Here is a 24379-nt window from a genome sequence, read left to right on the forward strand (position 1 = left end):
CTAGTGTTTATCAGATTTCGGAATTGGGTAGTCATTAAATTTCAAAACGTGAGAAAAATAAATATTAAGTTTACAAATTCGTCAGAAATAAATATTGAATTTTTTAAATTCGTTGATTTCGTAAATGAGATTTCAAAATTGGATAATTTTCTAAACCTAATTTTAAAATCAGATGATTTTCTAGATTTCAAAATTCACTGAATTTCTTAATCTAAATTTCAAAATCCAATATATAAAAAAGACTATGAAGAAGAAAAATTATAAGAACTTAGAAGTGTATGGTTTAGTAAATATAAAGAATACAATAAATATATTATAGTAAGTAGTAATTACTACTTATGTAATTTTATTTTATTTTATATATATTTTGACAAAAGGATAAAACTTTGAACTTGGAAGTGCAAAAAAGAATCCTTGGAGCTGCAAAGAGAAGCTCCGTTTCCCAATGAATTTAGATATTTGGGTCATTCCTCCAACCATTTGGTAGGAAATCTTGTTGTTTCCGATCTATAGAGGAACTAGAAGGTACATATATTACTTTAGTATATAAAACATTGTATACACTAACCATATTAAGAGGAAAAAGAGAAAAAATGGTTATTACACTCATTACTGTGAAAACATTGATTTGAAACCGTTTTTCTTTAATTACTACTTGAATTGACATAGATTCGAACTGCAATACTTATAGTAGTTGGTAGTAGCATATGTACATTCTTCTAATTCCTCCATAGATTTTGCATACTATCTTTACAAGTTCAAACCACTAAAAACCTTATTTCATTCACTATCTTCGCTTGATGTGTAAGTTAAATTTCAATAACTTTAAATAAAATTATCAATATTTAGAGATGTCTACAAAATTTGAATTGTTCACACTAAAACAAAAGTATCATTTAATTAAGATATTAATTTTCTATAATTTTAAAATTAAACCCTCATCAGGATAAAATAACAGCTATTTTACAAAACAAAACCAAACTATAGATCTCTCCTTTCTACAAATACGTAAATTTTGTTAAACATTTAATTTCATTTATCAATTAATAACATATATTTATACACTTAACCTATACTTAAGTGTTTTGTTCCTGCTACTGAACAATAGTCTCAGATAGTTACTTCCTCCACCCAAAAATTTCTTATCTCACCAACCAGAACATCGTTTTAACATTTCATATTAGACAATCTGAAAGATAAAAATTGTTAAGGTGAAAGAAAGAACAACCTTAGTTTCATGAACCATAGTTCTTTTTAGAAACTTGTTTGGTTTTGCAATCAAATAATGAGAAACTAATGTAAGAGTCTCTTTTCAGAAACTACTTCGAACAACTTTGATTGAACTTCAAAATTTTAGTGACAAGCTCATCCACATTTAAAATTCAGAAACTAGTCTGCAACTAAAGAGTAAATTCCAGCACAAAAAGGGATTGTTATTTCACTCAACCAGAATACAAAGGAAATGTAAGAAGAATATTGCATTGCTTGGGAAAACAGTTCCTATCATTATGGGAACATAAACACATTAGCCCCAGAAACCAGCATCACACTACCTTGGCCCCCATTGCTTCCTTCATTTCAACATGACACAAGCACCTTAAAAAAACAATTTCAAAAAAAAAAAATACAAAACAAAACATCATACTAGGTGTCTGTGTAGATGAATCGCTGGGGGCCACATTTACTTACAGGCTACATTGTGTTAGAAAGTGGAAGTAGATGGTTGTGGAGTCTCCCCATGTCTTTTGTCACATGAAGTGAATATATATTAGCTTTTAGAACTATTGGGAATCAAAGTCAGGTTTTGAAGGATAGTCAAGACCTTGTAGAGCTGGCATCTTTCGGATATCCTCATCTGAATATGAAGGAATGAACCAGTACTTCTTGTCCATTCCAAAAACCTGATATCCAACCAAACATCAATCATAATGTTACCACATATATTAGTCAATAATAATACCAGAACAAGACCACCCCACCATCCATAAGTCCAAGTTCTGTTACTTTTTTAGTGTTGTTACTCAGCTAAGCTTCAAATTTCACTGATTTTGGTATATTAAAACAGCTTCAAGTAACTTTTATGTTAGATCAGAAGTTTCATACAGTAAAATTGACAACTTGGTTTTTTGAATAAGAACACTCAAACATAAAGCACACACAACTTCAAAATCAATTCTATTTAGAATCAATTTTACATAATACACTCAACCAAACACACTAAATAACAAGATACGGCCATATTAGAAATAGGCATATGTTAGGTTTCTTGGTGTCAAGAAACGTAGATACGATCTCAGAATAAATACTCACCACAGATTTATGAATCCTCACAGTGAGAACAGTTTCATTGAATGGAAACAGAAATACACTGAAAGCAATCAACAACAATCAAGGGAAAACATTCCCTTACACAAGATAGATCCTGTTTCTGTAATAAAACACCCAACAACCAGAACTAGAACACCCCTCCTTAAAAGACAAAAGTTGTCTAACTACTAATTAAAACTTCCCCTAATTGGTGTTTAAACTCCTAACTACCGTTAACCACTTCATACTAACTTCTATGTTTTATTTTTGCCAAACTATCTAAAAACTGTCTACAAACTGTGTTATACATTACATATCATATCATTACTCGCTGCTGCAATACAACCTTGTCCTCAAGGTTGTAATCTAAAAACTGGTCCTTATCGTTGTGATAACTTCCCATGTGACTACCTCAAGGCTTCCTTTCAGCCGTTGGATTAAACCTTTAAGATGCAAAGATCTAACTTTGACAACATAGTCTTTTGCAAAAGATGCTTAATAAACAGTCTGACTCGGCTTCCAAAATCAACAAGTTTATTACTAGAGTTTGCTAGCAATCGATTTCCATAACTGATAAGTAACCCAAGACAAAAGGGAGGTTGTCCAACTTTCTTGTCCTTCTTGCATAGGGCCTGCCACTTTGTCAAGAAATACTCCGCAACTGGTTTTCTGATGTTGGGTTTACTAGAAACACCAATATCTTGAATTCTTGGATGACTTTTTCCCCGCCCTTCCTTGTTACTGCTGCCATCCTGTCATATAAAATTTCCACACTCCCAATGATAGGGAATGGATAGTTTATGAAAGAAAGAGAAAAGGGAGTAAAGCGGGGGAGAAGCGTTAGGTAGTTATAACTGTATTAGTAATTGGGCGTGAAATAAAGTTCCTATTAAAGAGTTGTTGTATTCTGATATTGGACACTTTTTGAATTGTTTACTGTAAAGACAGGATCACGTTTATCCTGTGGAGGGGACAGTATTTGGCTCTCTTGGAGGTTGTTGAGTGTGCAGTTACTATACTGAATACAATCTCAGAATAAATACTCACCACAGATTTATGAATCCTCACAGTGAGAACAGTTTCATTGAATGGAAACAGAAATACACTGAAAGCAATCAACAACAATCAAGGGAAAACATTCCCTTACACAAGACAGATCCTGTTTCTGTAATAAAACACTCAACAACCAGAACTAGAACTCCCCCTCCTTAAAAGACAAAAACTGTCTAACTACTAATTAAAACTACCCCTAACTGGTGTTTAAACTCCTCCTAACTACCCCTAACCACTTCATACTAACTTCTATGTTTTATTTTTGCCAAACTATCTTAAAATTGTCTACAAACTGTCTAATACATTACATATCCTTTCAGCATACAATTTATATCAGGTAACCTCACCAAATTTGGTTATAGGGTCTACTTTATTATACTTTTATATCTCAAACAAGCTCCCTCATTAGTTTTGGAACCACGTCAGAGATTCTAAAGAACATTTCTTGAATTTGACACTACAAAAGGGTGTCAGATACACATACATGTATTTGTATCTGATATGTATCAGACACAGGAATGTGCCATTGAAGAGGACGTACCTGAGCTTCATAACTTTTGAATAGTTCTTTGTTTTCTTTTTATATCATCTCGTTGACTTTTTCTTAAGATTTAAATTAAATATTTCCTATCTTCTATTTATTTCTAAATATCTAAATTAGTAAATAACTTTGAATTATACTGGTTGAAGACAAATTTCAACTAAACTAAGAATAAACGAAAACTAGTTAAAAGAATTACGAAAATCAACTAGTTTACCTCTAACAATTCTTAACCAGTTTGGAGGGCTGACCAATTATCCCTCAATTTTTAAAAAGTATTATTATTCATTGTAGACACAATATGACCTATAATAGTACAATAGTTGAAGAAATAACAACAATTAAAGGATACAACAGTGTCTATGCTTCCTAGGCAAGGAAGACTAGAATTACATTATAATTCTCAGAAAGTAAGTGTTGTTCTCTCATGTGAATATCAACAAAATGGCAATAATATAGTTTAAGTCATTGCTTGAAGCACTCTATTTTGAAAGAGCTAGGCCTAAGAATGTGGATGAAACTATGTTTCCAACATTAGTTTCAACTGGTTAAATTATAACTACCATGGGAAACATGAACGAAGTTATGGCATAGCCTTTAAAGTTTCAATAATTCAAAGTGGTATGGTCATGTATTGGATACTTTGAAAACTAAATTAGCTTTCTTATTTATAAGTGCAAACTGACATCTTGAACAGTAATTGAGTGTGCTTAGACCTCTGTGCGTGTCCAAGTTTATTTTTCAATGAACACACACTCGGTCATTTGTCAGAATTCTTGATGATACTTTTCCCTTATTCTTTAGTGCTTAGATTGTTTTGGCTTAACGGATTTTATTCAAGTGACATGATTTATCAAACAATACTTTGCAGCCAGCATCAAATTCAACCATAAAGTGACATTTAAAACGAAGTGATATAAACTTTCATTGAGTATATAATCCCACACACAGACCTGCTCAAAATTTTTTCGACGACCAAGGTCATAACGCCATTTTGGAGTAGTTTTCTTCTCATAAGCCTGTCCACAAGGAAGCAAATTTGATCAGTTCCCACTTAATACGCTATAACACAAGGAAAAGTACATAAAATATCATGCAGAGGAATATTGTAAAATTTTGACAACACAGTCTCATTCAAAGCATTTACCTCTGTAACAGAGGGTACAGTTTACTACCAGCAAATCATCATCAATTCAAACGCAACAAAATACTATCATTCAACTACGAGCAGAACAATTTCTTCAGGTAAAACTCAAGATATTCTGGATCAACTTCAAAGAAGCGAGACAGATAACATAATTTTCTGTAGCTTATTTTAGGCAAAAGTTTACCTCAATAGTGGTAGTATTAGCAGCCACCAAAGATATGTGCATGATGAGAAATCCCAAGACACTTAGTGCAAAGGCCAGGTTTAAAACTGCAGGTAATCCAACATAGTTATAGAAATTCAAAGATGGAAACAACAGCTTGAACCATGTTCTGAGACCCTACCAAAAGCAAGAAAAGTTGTAGCAAGAGAGCCAGGTGTTCCAGGGATTTCTCCATCACTAAAGAATGCAATAAAATGTGGCAGTAAGGATGCAGTCACCAGAGTCGTCTCAAGAAATGTGTAGAACTGCACTAAGATTCAATCAAATCATATTAACAAAAGGTAAGTGTTTTGTGTAAGCTGAAATATATATAAATCGAACAAATTTACAAATAGTAACAGGAAAAATATGAAGACTTCTTATGCATAATCATATACTTCATACTAATGTGACATTTATTACAGTGTAAACACAATCAAAGCAATATCATCTTTTTCAAAAGTATAAATGACATAAAAAAGGTTACTGAATAATTAGCCTTAACACAGGTCACATGGAAAACACCAAGCAAATAATGCTACGACCAAAAACGTATCAGTTCTTTGCTGCTTCAGACAGAAGAAGCCACCCAAAGTGACAAATCAAAAGCAATGAAAAAGTATCATAATTAGGGTTACATAATCCATCAGGCCCTAAAGAAAGTTTCTGACAAGCTGTATGGACTACAACAGGGAGATCATAAAACTTCAACTCCTTGTGGCTCAATTATACTAATAACAGTATAGCTTAGCCCATGTCATGAAAAATGACAATTGTCAACAATAATCTTCTTTTAAGCTTACCCACTTTGTGTTGTCATAAATAAGTTCCCCTTAAATCCAACACTATTAGCATAACACCATTAGGATAGTCCAAATTCAGAGCTCCCTCCAATTCAAAATTTGAAGAGAAATAAGTTTAGTATGGCTAATTGGCAGAATATAAGAACACTGCACACTACAGAAGAGGAAATTTTAAACCAGGTAAGAAGTAATTTAGTATGTGTATGTTTCTACTTTCCAACTTAAAAATATTTAAACACTGCGTAATATAAAACAGTGTAGATCACAAGATTATTGGCAAAGCTCTTCAAAGAATCAAAGACATCAAAACATCATTGTATGTCAGAAATAATACAATTGACGCAAGTATTAACCAGATAATGAAACAATAACTCCCGCTAAGGCATCCATACCAAGAAGAGAAGGAAATACTTGTAATTTAGAGCTCCAACACAGTTGACTACCCAGACACAATGGTGGTCCATCTTCAAAACACAGCGCCCACCTGGTATAAAGCCAAAAAAACATCAAACGTTTGCTGACTTATCTTCACGTGGCAATACAAAAAATGGAAACTTTTGCAAGCAATAAAACGCACAAACTGAACAATGGTGGCATCGAGGTGGCTTGAGCTGATTGCACTTCCGACAGTACCGAATCCGTTGATTGGGATCAGCCTGCACGTTACTAAACTCCGTCCCAACCAGCGGATCAGCCTCTCCTCTTTCCTCATCAATTGTAGGCCTCCAGTTAGGAGGAACGCTCCCAGGATCAGTAAAAACAACAGAGAAGTAACTCCACAACAGCATAACCAACTGCTCAACCAAGAGAAAAATTCCAAATTACAATATCATGCCTTAAAAAACCAAACTTCATCAATGCATCAAAACTAACTATACGTCTTTAAACCGCATTCCAGCATCCGACAAAAGGCCAAAGTCAAAATGAATTTCCACGCGCACATTTCCAACATCATGCTCAATTGCTTCTCAAAAATCTCACTTTAGTATCATAGTTAAAGCAACAAACTCTTGCTCATCATATAAACCAAATAAACGATCACGATGCTAACTATTTCCGGCTATGACAAGATAAGGTCTAACAAATTTACAAACATCTCTCATACTTAAACTCAATTTCCCATAAAACAAATCAAAATATTGAAAAACCTAAAGATCAGAAAATTCAAAAACAAAAAACAGCTCTAGAAGCTTACCAAACTATGAAACAAGATCAACACTAGCACGGCAACAAGAGAATCAAGTCCTCCAGCAGACAAAGCAGGGCCAAAATTGGTCAAAACAACAGCATAATAAGTCACACCAACGACCCCAAGAACCAACAGAATCATGATCGAGCCCAATCCTCGCAGGGCAGTGCAGAACTTGAACACGTTCCACGCCATCGTAGCTCCAGATCTATGCATACTCCACAAACCCACCACGATTCAGCCCCAAAGCTCGTTACTTTCCTTCCTTCACGTTGATCCCACAGACGAAACAAGACCCGGTGTTCTGCAAAATCATCAATTTCCTCGAAGGAAACACATGGCCATGCTCCCACCCGATAACCTCGGAGCAGAAAAACTGTGTTTTGAGTCCCCGGGTTCCTTCTTTGTCGGTGGGTTCGGTGAATCTAGGGTTTATGGCGAAAATTGGGTTGAAAAGGGGAGATTTTGATTTTTGGGTGTAGAAGAAAATGAAGAAGGAAGTGAATACAGCACCGGATAAATGAAAATACTGGTTTGTTTCCTTAATTATAATTTTAGTTTCTGTTTTGTTTTTATGTTTGTTTCTTTTCCTTCAAGGCATAACTTTTCACTCTTGTAAAAGAAATTCTATTACAAGAATTGAGACAGGTTTTGAAAAGTGATAAGATATGATTTTAGCTAATAAGGTTGTAATAGTAGAGTATCTCCTGAAGATTTTTTTGGATAAATTATTGCGAATTTTTTTTTAATAACTACTATTAATACCAGATAAATTTATGGAATCATTGATTACTTGTTAACTGATACTATTATTAGTAATTAATATATAAATAGGTGATGAAATATCTAACAACTGCATTAATTTGGTCAAATATCTAGAAGGTGGACATAGGACTTGACAGATTCATATTACCTGAGTGAATAATTCTTCAAGCAGAATAGAAAAGATGGTTCATGGAAGGTGAGTTTACAATTTGTTTGAATTATTGTTTTTGAAATTATAATAAATTCTGTGTTAAGTATAAAAAAATTTTAACCAGTGCATGTGAAATTAAATTGAATACACATACTATACACTTTTTTGGTTACATGGCATGTCATACATTCAATTCAAGTTTAAATGAACTGAAATATTTTGTTTTATAAAATAGGATAAAAAAAATCATTTTTGTAAAAGCAGATATTTTATAGAATATTATCAAATATTATTTTTAAAATTAAAATAACAAAATATTAGTTCAATTAAGTTTAATTAATTATCAAGCTAACAACACTCAGTTCTGATAACTTAATAGTTAATTTGGTATAGGAAATAAATATTAATTAGTTTCTTAAAGTATTGAGTGTTTTGGCTTAAAAAATAATTGAGTATTGAATATGTTTATCTCATCTAATTACTTATATAGAAATTGTTTCTTTAATCAAAGAAAAAATAGAACTAAGTTATTTTTATATATAAGTAAATTATATTCAAATTTTGAGAATTGGAATTGGAGTCAATGATTGTGATGGTGTAACAAATTATTTTTCAAGTTCTCCTATTCCTCCAATGTTAAACATACCAATAAGTTATCTTGAAAAGGAATCCACTTTCTGGAATTTTAGCCTATCTATATAGTAGTAGGATAAAATCACTTAAATGGGTCTGAATATAATTTAAAAAATTCAAATTAAAACTAAATCGATCCATTAATTTTAAAAATTAGTTTTTGAGAAATTAATTTGGAGTTTATTTGAATTGATTTAAAACAAATTGAATATGCAAAATTAATTTAAAATTCAATTTTTGTTTAAATGACCAGGAAATATCTTCTTATAGGAAAGATCTTTCCGGTATTGTATTAAGCTTAAATTTTTAAAATATACATCTAACTAAAACACACAAGTTTACAATGTAGTAACCATTCAACAATTCATACAAAGAAATCATTATCATTATGGCAAAACACAAAGAAACATCCCAAGATGATAATAATACTCATGGAAAACACAATGACCATAAAAGTTATTTCCCCTTACTTCGGTTCCTAGACGCCTCTCCTTCGTGACAACGCTCTCTCTTCTAATCTCCCCTTCCTAGGTTTAGTTTTTTTTTTAATAACCCAAACATAATGCTGTTGAGATTTAAAAACATAAATAAAGTTTTAGGTCCTAAGCTAATTGGATTTTCAGCCCATTAAATATCTTGGTTTCCTTAATAAGTCATACCTGAAACTTCCCATTTTAATTAACACTTCCACATGCACCTCAGTTGCAGATTTGTGAGCAAGGGACGAAAACAAAATTCTTGAGAAAGGCCCGTGCAACAAAGCCATACAAGAACCTTAACTTTTCTTTCTTTTACGTAACTTTCTCACTATTTGCAAAATGCATTCCAAATGCAAGAACTCCTTTGAAATTCCCATGCACATGCATTCCAAATACATTAAATGCATTTTCAAAAACGAAGCACCAAATTCCCCTTATTCACGTTTTCTCTCTCTTTCTACAAGCATTTAATTCTCACACACACCCATTTCTTTTTCTTCGTGTGGGTCCCACCCGGCCAATGGGAAAAATATAAATAGCTAGGAACCCACTTTGGCCAAGGGAGGAATTGAAACCATGACCATGGACCAACCCTCCCTACTGCACAATGTGCAGAATTGGCTTTTAATGTCAATTCGTAGATGTCAGACTAAAAAATAACCAACGTAAATTATTGATCAGTGGCATTTTCGTAAATAAATTGGGCATATAGACGTCGGGGCCCCTCCTACCCGACGTCTATATGTCTGACAGGTAGGTCAAAAGTCATTTTTTCCGTCATATAGATGTCTGATCCCGCCATCCCCGACGTCTATATGCGATTATAGACATCGTCCCCCTGTAACAGACGTCTATATGGTTGACAGGGTAGGTAAAAAGTTAACCTAGACGTCGGACACCCTCCTAACTGACGTCTATATGCGCCAGAATGTGAAAAGTCATTTTTTTCCATTTAGACGTCGGATCCCGCCACATCCGACGTTTATATACACTACGAATATTAATTTTTAAATTGAATGGACGTCATATTAGTGAGGTCCCCGAGTCTAGTCGAGAATAGACGTCGGGCATTGGGGACTCTGACGTCTTGATTCCTGTTAAATCAAAAATCGCGAACTCGCAGTTACGCACACTTCATTGTCTTTCTTCTCGCCTTTTCTCTCTGCGGCATTGCATTTTCAGGTGCGTTTTTATCTCTTTTGAACCGTCTTTTTTAATTTTACTCCGATTAAATTAGTCTTTGATGGATTATGTCCCATTTGAACCGATTAAAATGAGTTTTCGTTGTGTTTTCGTGCAGTTTTTCTCGTGTCTTTGGGTAGCGTAGTAGCACCTTCTCCCTTTGCTAGTTTCCTCGTAAGAAAAGTATGCGTCTTTTGTATCTCTTATAGCATTTCAACCCAAAATCGAACCTGGATCCTTGTCTAGTTCGCATGTCACCGTATTCTTTTTCATTGGTGGTTGGAATGGAACTAGGCAAGGACCCAGATTCGATTTTCGGTTGAAATGCCACAAGAGATCCAAAAGACGCAAGTTTTTCTTATGAGGAAACTACCAAAGGAAGAAGGTGCTACTACGCTACCCAAAGACACGAGTTACTATATACGTCGGTTAATGCCGTGTCCGACCTCTATAGTGCCCTTAGACGTCAATTTTGGTGTAATCCAACGTCTTTGATATGTCCCATTAACGTCACCCGTAAAGACGTCAGATCGATATCTGATGTTAAAAGCCCAAAATAACAGACGTCTAAAGTCCTTTTTGCACTAGTGACACACTTTTACCACTAAACCAAATTCAATTGCTAAATTTATAATGCACAAACTACTATATAAATTATGTTTCATGCGTTTTATGAATTTAACAAAAATAATTATAATTAATTTTTATCTACTAATCCAACACTTTTTAACCCACAAACACAACCATAATTAATTATCTTAGTATTAAAAAATATATAAATAAATAAAAATATTTTATTTTTATTTTCTACGGATCATATATAGATGATGTCTATGCCATATGTGATGATCACCATGAAGGGTTATGGGAGAACGTTCCAACTTGACAATGTATAAATTCAAATTTTAGATGTATTTCAAATTTTATGTTTATTTTATCTATTAATTCTTGCTAAAAATTAATGTTTTGAACTAGGATATGTTAGGTCACACACCATTGATAAGTGACCAATATAAGTTAATTTTGAGAAGAATGACACTTATCTTAAGTTTTCTTAATTCTGTGTGTAACGCTCCAAATTTTTGGATGTCACGGGTTTAAAAAAACTGAATATTATAAACTTTCTTATATCTCGGAAACATATTTTTCAAAAACCTTAACTTTTAAACATGCATAATTTGTTCAAAACATAGCAGTTTCAAAAGCCTTGTCCAATTACATTATTCCAAAAGTAATTAAAATGACTAAGTAAATAAAATAACTACAATTACATTATTTCAAAAGTTTATACCAAAAGAACTTTTTAAAGAAACCCAAATCTTTCTCCCGTCATTTCACGAATCTATCATGCCTCTAGAACATCTACATCATCTGCTCACATATGTTACATTATAAGATCATCGTCGATAATATCATTCGCAAACACACAAACACAAACACGTATAGAGTAAGCTATTGATAAAACAATCATAATAACAAGATATAAACATACTAATTATATCAACAATAATCAAACACCTCATACATCATAGCAATAACAATAAGATTCCCAATCTCTAACATAAACAATTCAACCATAATGAATTACTCGATCATCGATCCCCATCCTCGAACCTTGATCCTCGATCATTGATCACTAACCCTTGATGTCATCACTAACATCTCACACATAGACCCTTGGTTTATCTAGTCATTAACACTTACGCTAACTACTTACTATACCCATCATAGCAATACCATTATCAACATAAAATCACTTGGAGTATCTCCAATACCATGATCATCATCATAGATACACCACCATCATAACTTTCCCAATCATGAATCACACCATGAACATTACCAAACCATGAACTCCATCATGACAAGACTTAGTCACACTCCTGTACCCTACCTCATCGATTTAGCCGCTTCTACAACCCAATCTGTAGCTTCCCCATAAAGGTACACTCGAGTCATCCTTCTTTTGGCTTCGGACTTGTTACCCTATCACACAAGGCAGAACATCTATCCCCCTCACTAAAGAAGATTCAACTCTCGAATACCATTCTCTTTTCTACAACTATTTGCCAAAGAGAATGTCACTCTCTTTTCAACAACCAATGCCAAAGAGAGTCACCCCCTTTTCAACAACCAATGCCAAAGGGGATATCCCTTAAGGGAGCACCTATCCATAAATAGAACCATGATTTACTAGGTACAACAAGTAGATTAATCTCCCATGCCTCATGTTCATTAACCACACACACTCTAGTGCATTCCATCTTCCCCTCAAGCTCAAATCTCAACCACAAATCAACCCTGACCTTAAACACAACTACTAATCTCAATCTTTGATTACCATCATATTTCACAACTCCTCAAGCTTGCTCCACGTCCATTTTTCATCAAAATGCATTATTTCCAGTAAAAATACTCTAGGACAATCGATTATCACTTATTATTCCCGAAACACACCGTGACAATCGATTATCACTTAAGATAATCTATTATCTCAGTGGTTTCATACAACAAATCACCAAAATTCATCACGCATGAAGGGATAATCGATTATCATCCCAGATAATCGATTATTCCCATAATAATCACGTTCTTGTAACTAAAAAAAAAGGTCCAACCCCTCATGTATTAATCCCAAATCACGTGAAAACATGCTTAGACATCATACATGCATTCAAGCACCAATACCCTTGTTACATACACAAATACATACATCACAACACTTGAATCATCCAAACCCAATCATTATACATGTTATACCACAATAAAACCCAATTATGCTACATATGATTATCACCATACTCTTACAACATATATTTGCATGGAAAACCCAAGCATCATAGCTTTGTTCTCACTTAGCATCCAACCCTTTGTTGGGATAACCCAACAAACCATACATACATTCATAGGAAAAACCCATCACAAATATTACATAAACTCTATCCTCATGCATACAAATAATGCATTGTATTTTATTATTATTATCTAGACATAATATCTAATTATATATAATAATATCTCAATATATCTTTTAATTAACTACATAACAATATTCAAGAATATCTTTTAGAATATCTAACAATATCTAATAATATCCTTTTTTTTAATAATAATACATCTTTTAATCTCTATACCCACCAATATTATATCTCCTATTTTCTTTCAACTACTTTTTAAAATAACAACAACTAAATCTTTTAAAAGATTCACATAATCTCTTTTTATTTAATTTCCATATTATTTAATTTTCATGCTTTTCCTTTCTACACCCTTTATTTTAATTTGGGTTAAATATGTTTTTAGTCCCTTAACTATCAAGAGATTTTGGTTTTAGTCCCTATTCAAAAGGTTTGTTCATTTTAGTCCTCTTAGTTTTGAAACTCTTATAATTAGTCTTTAAAATTGAACAACGTTAACTTTTGTTTGATGTGGCAAACGAAGAGCCCACGTCTGATGCCAGCTTTCTTTTTTACTCTCTGCCACATTGCTTTTCTTTTTAGAAATCGGATTGAATGATTGTCACGTTTTGGTTTATGAAATCAGATTAGCATTAGGGTTCTTAACTTACTCTTTTTCAATTGGGGAAAAGTAGTTTTACTCGAAGCATTCTACTCGAAGCATTGTACTCGAAACATTCTACTCGAAGCATTATATCACGGTGGTCGTTGTGGTGGTCCTTACGGTGGTCGTGAAAGAAACAGTGGGTGTGAAAGACAGGCGTAAACAATCAAGGTAAGTTTTTGTTTTTTTTTTCGGTTATGGTTGGTTGGTCCAATTTGGGCGTAAAACGTTGATGTTTGAATGTAGGTCTAGAAATGGTTTTCGATGTGTGTTTGCATCACATGGTTGTTAAGAATAAGGGGCTAGATTATGTTGGAGGAGAGATACACGTGATCAAAGGAGTTGATCCGGATTATTGGTCGTATTTTGAAGCAGTTGGAATAGTTAAAGAATTTAAGTATGATGCAAAGTTCAAGCTATGGTGGAAGGGGTCGAAACAAAGGCTGATGAATAATCTCAGAATACTGAGTGATGACAGGGAAGCACTATACATGGCTAACTACGCAGAGGAGAATAATGAAGAGGTAGAAATATATGTTCAACATGTTCCTAGTGAGGCAGTGGAAGCTCAGTTTCTTACTTGTGGTGAAGAGGCAGATGAAGGACACATATAGGAGATGGAGGAAGAGGTTTCCAAAGTGGGTGATGAAGAGGCTAATTTACATGAGGAAAAAGTGCCTGAGATTGTAGAAGAGGGTGGAATGGGTTTGGAAGAGGGTGATGATGATGAGGAACATGATTCAGATATTAATGTGGCTGTAGAAGAGGTTGAAATGAGTGAGGAACATGATTCAGATTTCAATTTGGTTGTAGAAGATGTTGAAGTGGGTGAGGAAGAAAGTGAATGTGTTGAGCAACAAGATTCACATGTTAATGTGGCTGTAGAAGAGGTTGAAATGGGTGAGGAAGAGGAAGAGTGTGATGGTGGTGAGGAACAAGAAGAGGTTAATTTGGAAAAGGGTGATGGTGGTGACGAACATGATTATCTTCATGAGGAAGAGGAAGGGGTGAATGTGGTTGAGGGGGAAGTAGAAGCTTCAGCTGCAGAATGTCTGGATGATAGTGAAGAAGAAAGAATGACAAATCATGATGATGAGTTTGATGTTGAGAATGATAGGGTGGACCAAGTTCATAGAAACATTAATCCAGTTTTGGATAGATGGAATAGAATGAAAAAAAAGAAGAAAAGTGTGAGTAGAAGAAGCAATGTTGGGGAAGGTTCATTTATAATTAATGAAGAAGTTGGAGACCATGACATCAATGAAGAATACAATAGTGATGAATTGGATTCAGATCTAGATAATGATGGCGGTGTGAGGTTGAAAAGGGGCAAGTTTCAAAAGTATAGATAAGATGATATAAACAAGAACTTCAAATTCGAATTGGGGATGGAGTTCTGTTCATTAAAAGAGTTTAAAAATGCACTAATGGAGCATAGTGTATTAAATGGAAATGAGGTTAAGTTTGTTAAGAATGATTTGAACAGAGTAAGGGCAGTTTGTAAAATCAAATGTGGTTTTCTTATCACTAGTGCAAAAACAACGTATTAACTCGGTTATTTTTGGCTTTTAACGACATATTAGAGACCGACGTCATGGCGGGTGATGTAACTTTTACGTCGAATATCACGAGGTGACGTTAATAGGACAATTTCACGTCGATTATATCGAGATCAGACGTAAACCTAACGTCGACATTGCTACACAACGTGAGGTTACGTCAGTTAGTAAAGAGATTGACGTTCAATATTTGAATAAATATTTATATTTATAGTAAGATTTGTCGTCTTATGTACGAGGGAAGTGACGTAAACGTAACGTCGATGCGGAAGATAATGGACGTAATGTTCACGTCAAAGTTCAAAGAGGACATCAACTTTTGAGTAATATTTGAATAAATATTTATATTTAAAGGAATATTTGACGTCAAGTATAAGGGAAGGACGTAAGGTTAACGTCGAAATTGTCTATATCGGACATTACTGTCGATGTTTGAACGTCAAATGGTGTGTACTTCGACGTTACCTTCAGTGTTTTTTTTTTGGATTTGATTCGATTTAGCTCATTCAACCAAACCTGAAATACAGAAACCAATTTTCCAATGCATATATTATCACAGAATTAATTAATTTAAACCATTCTATCGTCAATTCATCAATTCCAATTAAATAGTAAAACTAAAAGACGCTAATGTTATCATCACAACTTTAAAGAACCCAGTTTTCCATTCATCTATTCACAGTATTCACCTATTCACATTATTCATCTATTCACAATAATCTATTAACAGTTTAAAAGCTGCACAAGTAAGCAAATACTACTATCATGAAAAGAAAAACCTAAAGCTATAGCTATTTAAAATGTTTATTCAAATATCGTGCCCAATCCTCTCTTATCGTCGTTATTACTGAAGTGGAGAATGGAGAGGTAGTGTTGAACCGCTGCATAATCAAGGAAACTTTACTATTATATTCATTTTAATGTCAAAAGTTTATTGATATTTGTAAGATTTTCAAATGTAAATTTTTACCTCAATCGATTCCCCTCTTATTTCTGCTCGGATGATTGCCTTCATACATGACATGATGTAGTAGCCACATGCCCAGGAATCATTTTGCTTATTACACTAAACATGTGAAAGAACTTAGTCAAATGTAATGGTTTAAATTTGACTACGAAAATTAAAGGTTAAAGATCAACGAATTCCAACCTTAGGATATATAATTTCAAGTTGTTGTCCTCTGGTCCTAGCACAACTCTAAACAAATTTGAAACATAAGTTAATAAATTAATATCATAATGAATTGATAAAAATGAATATAATACTTACGTTTGTATCAAGGACTTCAACTCCGCTTTAATCTTCCTATGAAGAGAACAAAACCATACAATTTGTGCTTTTTTTGGAATAATCACCATGAGTTGCCAATGGCCCCTGTCATGTACCAACAACTAGTGAGTTAGTTTATTGATTAAAATTTGATAAAAGTTGACAATATTGGGAAACACAAACGCATCAATGTATGACGCGATATATATCTCTCTGTTAGACTCAGTCATCCATGTTTGAATATATGATTTTCTGAAATCTAATGTGTTTCCAGATGGTTGAATGGTCTGAGGTTAGGGATGGCAAACAAATTCGCGCTCGCGGATATCCGCGGATAAAATCCGTGACGGATAGTTGATACCCGCGGATATTTACTACCCGCAACCCGCGGGTAGCGGATATTTTAATACCCGCTTATAAACGAGTTGGGTGCGGGTATTATACTATCCGTAACCGCGGATACCCGCTACCCGCAAAAAATAAAAATAAAAATTTAATTTATATTTTATTAAGTTAAATTTAATTAAAATTAACATTAATTTATATTTTACAAGATTAAATTTAATTAAAATTGAATTTATATTTATATTTAATTTAATTTATATTATATTTTATATATTTTTTGTAATTCTATTTAAATTATTTTAATAATTTATTAAAATATATTTTTTTTAAATATTTGCGGGTATCTGCGGATATCCACGGGTATCCGCGAGTTTTAAAATACCTGCGGATATTTTTTAAGCGGGTATCCGTGCGGGTAGCGGGTCGGGTAGCGGGTGAATTTTTTTTTGTCGGGTCGGGTTGCGGGTAGACACTATCCGTGCCCGACCTGACCCGTTGTCATCCCTATCTGAGGTTCAAGAAAGCCATTAATTGACGCCCGACCTGATTCAACTACGATGGTGTCCATGTACCTGTAAGAATAAAGTTAAGTATATTTATTAAAGAGTAATAATACTAATATACAAATTCGAAAATAAGAAATAAAAAACTTATATGCACCATAGTTGTATGCATGAAATGTTGAGCATTTTTTCTCCACCAATGATCTCATAAGCATCATCGAAATTAATATACGATGGAACATGGCACTCGAGGCCAAATGTTCTTAACTCCCACAGCATCTCTAATGGTCCTTTTCTCTACTTATTTAATCTGGAGGTTGATAACAGTTGAAAAACTGTTATTTTTCTACTTTAAATTGACTTTAAAGACAACCTTTATGACTTTGAAACTAGCTTGGAATCATGCTTTTGTTTATGTTTCTGAAATAAGAGAGTTGGATGGGTTTTATGCTTGGTTTCCTTGTTTTTGCAGGATTTAAGATGAATTGGATGAAAGAAGTGAAGTAGGAAGAAGTTGGAATCAGAAAAGGAAGTGAAAAGTGCACAAAAAGAGAATTCGTGAATACCGCTCAGTGAAAATTACCGCTGAGTGGCATTCTTGATCCCGTAGTCACCGCTGAAGGGCAAACGCAGCTGAGCATCAATCTGAAGTGTCGCGCTTACCGCTGAGCGCCATTTTTATGGTCTTGGGCTTACTTTTCTGTAATTGTTAGAATAATACATAAGGTCTTAGTCGACCTAGGTAAGGGATCTTTGGCTGGAACGAAGCAGAAACACAATTTTTCACCCCTTGGAGGAGGATTTTGGATGCTCAAGCTCCACTTTTCAAATTCTAGGGTTCTATCTTTCATTCTTTCATTGTTTTTCATCTAGTTTTACCATGAATATGGTGAACTAAACCTTTATTGTTGTTGGGGAATCAATGTAATCCGTTGAAACTCTCATGTATTGAATTTGTTCTTTATAATATATGCTTTCTTTCATTAATTGTTAGGGTTTTTCTCTTTGCTCAATGCATGCTTTATTTAACTCATTCTATTGCATGATTATTGATTTTGTCGATATGGACACATACGCGGAAATCTAGATCTGGGGAATTTCTCCCAATAGTAGTATAAACCTAGAGACATAGGAATATGATGGTTGGTTGCCTTTAAGCTTTTGTGCTATATAATGCATAAATAATTGTTAGGGAGACAAGACATTGTAAACTAGTAATTAGGATTAGGCTTTCTTCGCCGAGACATCGAGTTTAAGGTAAATTAGAAAGTAGCATTAACATTAATGAAGAAAGGTGAATTCTTGAATACATGAGAGTGGATAGGATGAAATTGATAAACCCCAACAACATAATCATTCATATAATTCAAATCACGTGTTTTGCTTCTTCTTTTCCATTGATCAATACATGCATTCATATTTACTTTTTAGTAATTTGCACTTAAAATCTCAAAGAATTGGTTTTACAAGTCTTAGATAATCAACAAATCACATAACTGTCTAGGCCGTGAGTCCTTTAGGAAAACGATACTTGGTCTTACCAGTTTTATTACTTGATACGATTCGGTCACACTTGCCGAGGGTTAACAGAGGTCAATATGGATATAGCATCATGGTCTTTTGCTTCCTCACGAGCCTCGTTCAGAAGTTGAGAAATTGGTTGTTTCTTAGGACGGTAGTCCTACAACTCACATTTACAAAAGTTAGGAATCGTTTAATTATAACTTGAAGATTTAAGATAATAAAAAGAAGAATATAATACCGCTGGTTGGCCAAAATATGGCATGATCATAACCTTAGGCCAAGCTATAAATGTTCCTAAGGCCTCCCCCACGAATTGGATTTTAGATGTAGGAAATGACACTCGAGCTTGGGGGTCTCTTGGATCATCAATCATTACCCGCGCATGAGTGGGCAATAAAGGAGCACCATGAATGGTCTGGCCTCCTGCAATCTGTTGTACCACGGCCACTACGCGCGGAGGATCCTCATCAACCAAAAACTCATATTGAATATTGTAATCAGTACGATCTGTAGTAGAGCATGAGCCTTTGGTGCTCACACGAGGTGCAGTAGGATCATCTTTAAGGGCGTCCTCCTGCTGTGACTGTTGTTGTTGCTCTTGTTGTTTCTGTTGTTGTTGTTGTTGTTGCTGTTGTTGGGTGATCATCGCAAGTTTTTCTTCGAGCATTCTGAAGCGTTCACCCATGCTTTCCTCTAATTCGACTTGCACCTTTTGCCTGATGCTACTCACCATTTCCTGAGTCACGACTTCTGTGCTTCTTGGTTTAGGGCCAAAGTAGTCCCTCAATCCAATTGCTCCTCCAACACCACGCACACGACCTGGACGGTCTAGCCGACATGTGGCTGCTACTAGGAGGTCCTCCCTACCTTGTGCCACAAATGTGCCTTGACTGTATTGGTCAACCAAGTCATCCTACATATCATAATGAAGCTACACACATTAAAAAGTTTATTACATAATTTTTTATGAACTATGGTAATCAGTAAAAAGTTTCCACTTACAATTCTCTGGGATATCTCCTGAGCAGACTGGGATGTAAACTGGTCATTGGACTTTGTCCGTGCAGCCTTCCACAATTCATGTCTGGCTGGAGGAGGTGCTAGATCAGGTGACTCAAGACCTAACTCCACTGTCACTAGTTTCTCATTAAGCCAACGGGATGTGACATCAGGCATCTGAGTCACAGATCTACCCCCTCCTCCTGTCGGACTTGATCCAGAGCTCGTGATACCTGTTTACAAAGTATTATTACATTATAGTTATAACAGACAAAATAAATAAATTGTACAAGTAATTAAAACAATGTTAAGACTCCTATTTATCCCATATGCCTTCATTGTGATCACATCGAGTTGCATGTGTTTCATCGGGTACATCATTGATCTTATTTTCAATGGTTCTTGATGAGAAGGAGCTTGTCTCAAGTATATCTAGAGAGTCTTCATCATCAGTTGTGTGCATGGCTCTGCCTTCCAATACCACTGACCATTTATGATTCACTGGGTCAGTGACATAGAATATTTGTCTTGCTTGACTAGCCATAATAAATGGTTCATCCGTGTAACTCATTTTGTTAAGATCCACCAAAGTGAATCCACGGTCTTCTGTCACCACACCAGAATTACTATCAACCCATTTATACTTGAAAACTGGAACTCTAAAAGTGACATAATCAATTTCCCAAATTTCTTGTATTATTCCAAAATAATTGATTGATGTTGTAATTGGATTCTTATCCTTGGAACTATAAAAGTGTACAGCCTCAGCTTGTAGGGTAACTCCACTATTTTAAACTCTACTTTTATCGTCTTTCTCCTTTGAATAGAACAAGTAATTGTTTATGTAATAGCCGCCGAAAGTGATCACATCAGTGTTAGGTCCACGAGCTAGTCTCAATAGATTTTCAGAAACATTCCGAGTCGTATAAATCTTTGTCTTAAACCAAGCTAAAAAGGATTTGTTATGTTCATTAAGTGTCCACTTTTCACTCATACGTGGATGTGCTGACTTAATTTCATCAATGTGTCGTGAAATGTAAGGAATAACATCCTCTGTGTTGTTTAAAATATACAAATGTGCTTGATTAACTTCTTTTCCACTAACACTTTCAATCCTTACTCCTTGAACTCCCTTTCCTTCACATATGTTTTCATGTCTTTTCTTTGGAAGTCCTATTGGGTCACAACTTGGCATATAACTTGAGCAGAATTCAATGGCTTCCTCTACAATGTAGTGCTCTATAATCAAAGCTTTGGGTCTCAATTATTCTTAACATATCCCTTTAAGATCTTCATGTATCTTTCAACCGGGTACATCCACCTCAAGAAAATCGACCCACATATTCGAACCTCTCTCACTAAATGGACAATCAAATGAACCATGATATCAAAAAATGAGGGTGGGAAATACATTTCCAATTGGCACAATAGTCTGATGGCCTCATTTTACAAATCATCTAACTGTCGAGGATCAACAACTTTCTTGCAAATGACATTGAAAAACAAACTCAAACGTGTGAGAATACCTCTAACAAAGGCAAGTAATATGGCTCGAATAGTTACTGGTAAAAGTTGTTGCATTAAGACATGTTAATCATGAGACTTTAAACCAACCAACTTCAAATCTTTTATAGAAACAAGGCTACTAATATTCGACGAATAACCTTATGGAACCTTCACACTATGTAAACATTGACAAAAAATTTGTTTTTCTTTTTTTGAAAGAGTGTGACAAGCTGGAGGAAGATATGTGCGTCTTCCTATGGATTGCGGATGTAACTCAGAACAGATTCCCATGTCAACCAAGTCTTGTCGTGCTTTCACTTCATCTTTTGTCTTTCCTTTAATGTTTAGTAAAGTCCCAACAACACTATCACATACATATTTTTCAACATGCATCACGTCTATGCAATGTCGCACATCAAGTTTACACCAATATGGAAGATTGAAGAATATTGATCGCTTTTTCCAAATGTTTTTCTCAACAGTCTTCTTTTTATGTTTTTCGAAGACAACATCAATGTTCCTCACCTGGTCGTATACTTCTTCCCCATTACGTGGTCTGCATACTACATCATCCTCAGAACTTCCATTAAAGGCTTTTTTCAATCTACGGTAAGGGTGATTTCGAGGAAGGAATCTTCGGTGTCTTGTGTACACAGTTTTCTGCCCATGCTTCAGTTGAAGATAACTAGTATTTTCTTCACAAATCGAACATGCAAAATGACCTTTAACACTGTAACCACTCAAGTTCCCATATGTTGGGAAATCATTTATGGTGCAAAACAACATTGCACGCAAACGAAAGTTTTCTTCTGAATATGAATCGAAGACCTCGACCCTCTCTTCCCACAACATCATGTATTTTCTCTTCATGCACAACATAGGAGATACATTGTAAATCATCAAAATAACTGGCCATGAACTATGTTTGGTACTTAAGTTGCCATAAGGATTCATACCATCGGTAGCAAGTGCAACTCTTAAGTTTCTCAGCTCTACACTAAATTCGGGAAATGTGTCATCAATGTTCTTCCATTGTGGGGAATCAGCTGGATGTCGAAGAAGATTATCACATTTTCTTCCATCAACGTGCCACATAAGATTCTTCGCATCTTCTTTAATAGAAAACAATCGTTTCAACCTAGGTACTATAGGTAAATACCACATGACCTTAGCCGGTGGACCTTCATTGTGTTCATCGTTATTTCCATCAAGTTTCTTCTTAAATCGTGACGAACCACACGTCAGACACACCTTCATTGAAGCATACTGATCTCTCTACAATACACAGTCATTGGGACATGCATGTATCTTTTGGTATTCCAAACCCATTAGACATAGAATTTTCTTTGCGTCGTAATTATGGATAGGTAACGTGTTATTTTCTGGTAGCATCTCCTTCAACAACTCAAACAATTCCGTGAAACTTTTATCAGTCCCAGTCCATCCGTTTCTTGCTTTCAAACAAAACAATTTCAAAGTAGCCGATAACCTTGTAAAATTGATGCATCCTGGATACAACTCTTGCTCCGAATTGTTCTTAAGACTATCGTATAAATGAGCTCTTCCAAAATTTTCTTCGCCAACGTCACGTACCATTTTGTCTAAATGATCACTCATCGATTCGTCGACATAATCCAAACCTCTTAAAGTTGTTGGCTTATATAATACTTCCCCATGCCAAGTCCAAATTGTATAACTTTTCATTATGCCATAGATGAACAGATGATCATGGATGTTGTCCAAGTCTTCATATACTTGATTGAGACAACGAACACAAGGGCAAAAATATGCCCCGTTCACTGGTTTTGCGTGTTCTTTAACATATTGTATGAACTCAGAAACCCCTCGCTCATACTCTTCACTAATATGACGCTGATGAATCCAACTTCGATCCATACTACTACACTAAACAAAAAGAATCCACGAAAAAAAAACTAACTTACGTAGAGAAACAAAAATAAGTACCTATCATACGTTGAAGGAAAAAAATAAAGTATCATAGTATACGTACACGAACACAAATATCTATCGTTATACATATATCATACGTCCAGAATCGACAAACAAGAACACATATATCATACGTAAGAGATATTGAAGGAAAAAAAAAACCAAACTTGAAATGGTGTCACTGGAGAAGATGACGAAGTTCGCTGACAACGAACGAACAGAAATATCATACGTTGAAGGAAAAAAACTATCATAGTATCGTTGTACATATAGATATCATACGTCCAGAATCGACAAACACAACACAAACACGAGCACATACATCATACGTAAGAGTATTTTAAGAAAAAAAAAACATACTTCAAATGGTGTCACTGGAGAAGATGACGAAGTTCACTAATCCCGTATGAAAAACAGCCTAAAGATAAACGAAAAATAATCGGTCAACCTTAGGAATGTGAACCAAATGACATTACAAAGACAGAAACGACTTAAAAATAACCTTCTTTCTTTATCGCAGTCATCCACCAAGAAGAAAGTTCAAGCAAAAATGGAATCGCAAACAAACAATGAGACTGTGTTTTGCTTTTACATTCAATAAAAAACTTTCACGTCGTATACAACAAAACTTTGACGTTATGTTTAAAAACAACGTCGAAGTCCCAAACAATTCGACGTTTTTGCTTAAAATAGCGCGCCATTTTTATTAA

General features: G+C 34.6%; 1 protein-coding gene and 2 pseudogenes across 1 annotated transcript; all 3 read right to left on the minus strand.

Moving 5' to 3' along the window:
• Positions 1-1412: 1412 nt before the first annotated feature.
• LOC124845582 (putative protein S-acyltransferase 14) lies at positions 1413-7798 on the minus strand. The gene is made up of 7 exons (XM_047322699.2): positions 7249-7798; positions 6631-6847; positions 6446-6537; positions 5393-5516; positions 5233-5318; positions 4855-4920; positions 1413-1901 (listed from the first exon to the last, which is right to left on the minus strand). Exons 1-7 carry the CDS (start codon positions 7456-7458, stop codon positions 1782-1784), a joined length of 915 nt encoding a protein of 304 aa, XP_047178655.1. The 5' UTR covers positions 7459-7798; the 3' UTR covers positions 1413-1781.
• A 12731-nt stretch (positions 7799-20529) lies between these two features.
• On the minus strand, positions 20530-23615 carry LOC148191112 (uncharacterized; annotated as a pseudogene).
• On the minus strand, positions 21004-22508 carry LOC148191113 (uncharacterized; annotated as a pseudogene).
• Positions 23616-24379: the final 764 nt, after the last annotated feature.

This window comes from Vigna umbellata, chromosome 11 (assembly GCF_029865625.1).
Source record: "Vigna umbellata cultivar VRB3 chromosome 11, Vumbellata_1.0, whole genome shotgun sequence".
Lineage (NCBI taxonomy): Eukaryota > Viridiplantae > Streptophyta > Magnoliopsida > Fabales > Fabaceae > Vigna > Vigna umbellata.

Coding starts and splice junctions, on each gene's coding strand:
- LOC124845582 (XM_047322699.2), bottom strand. CDS start 7,458: ATGCATAGATCTGGAGCTACGATGGCGTGGAACGTGTTCAAGTTCTGC. Junction 5,319..5,392: donor TACAACTTTTCTTGCTTTTG/GTAGGGTCTCAG, acceptor GATTACCTGCAG/TTTTAAACCTGGCCTTTGCA. Junction 1,902..4,854: donor GTCGAAAAAATTTTGAGCAG/GTCTGTGTGTGG, acceptor GTTGGATATCAG/GTTTTTGGAATGGACAAGAA.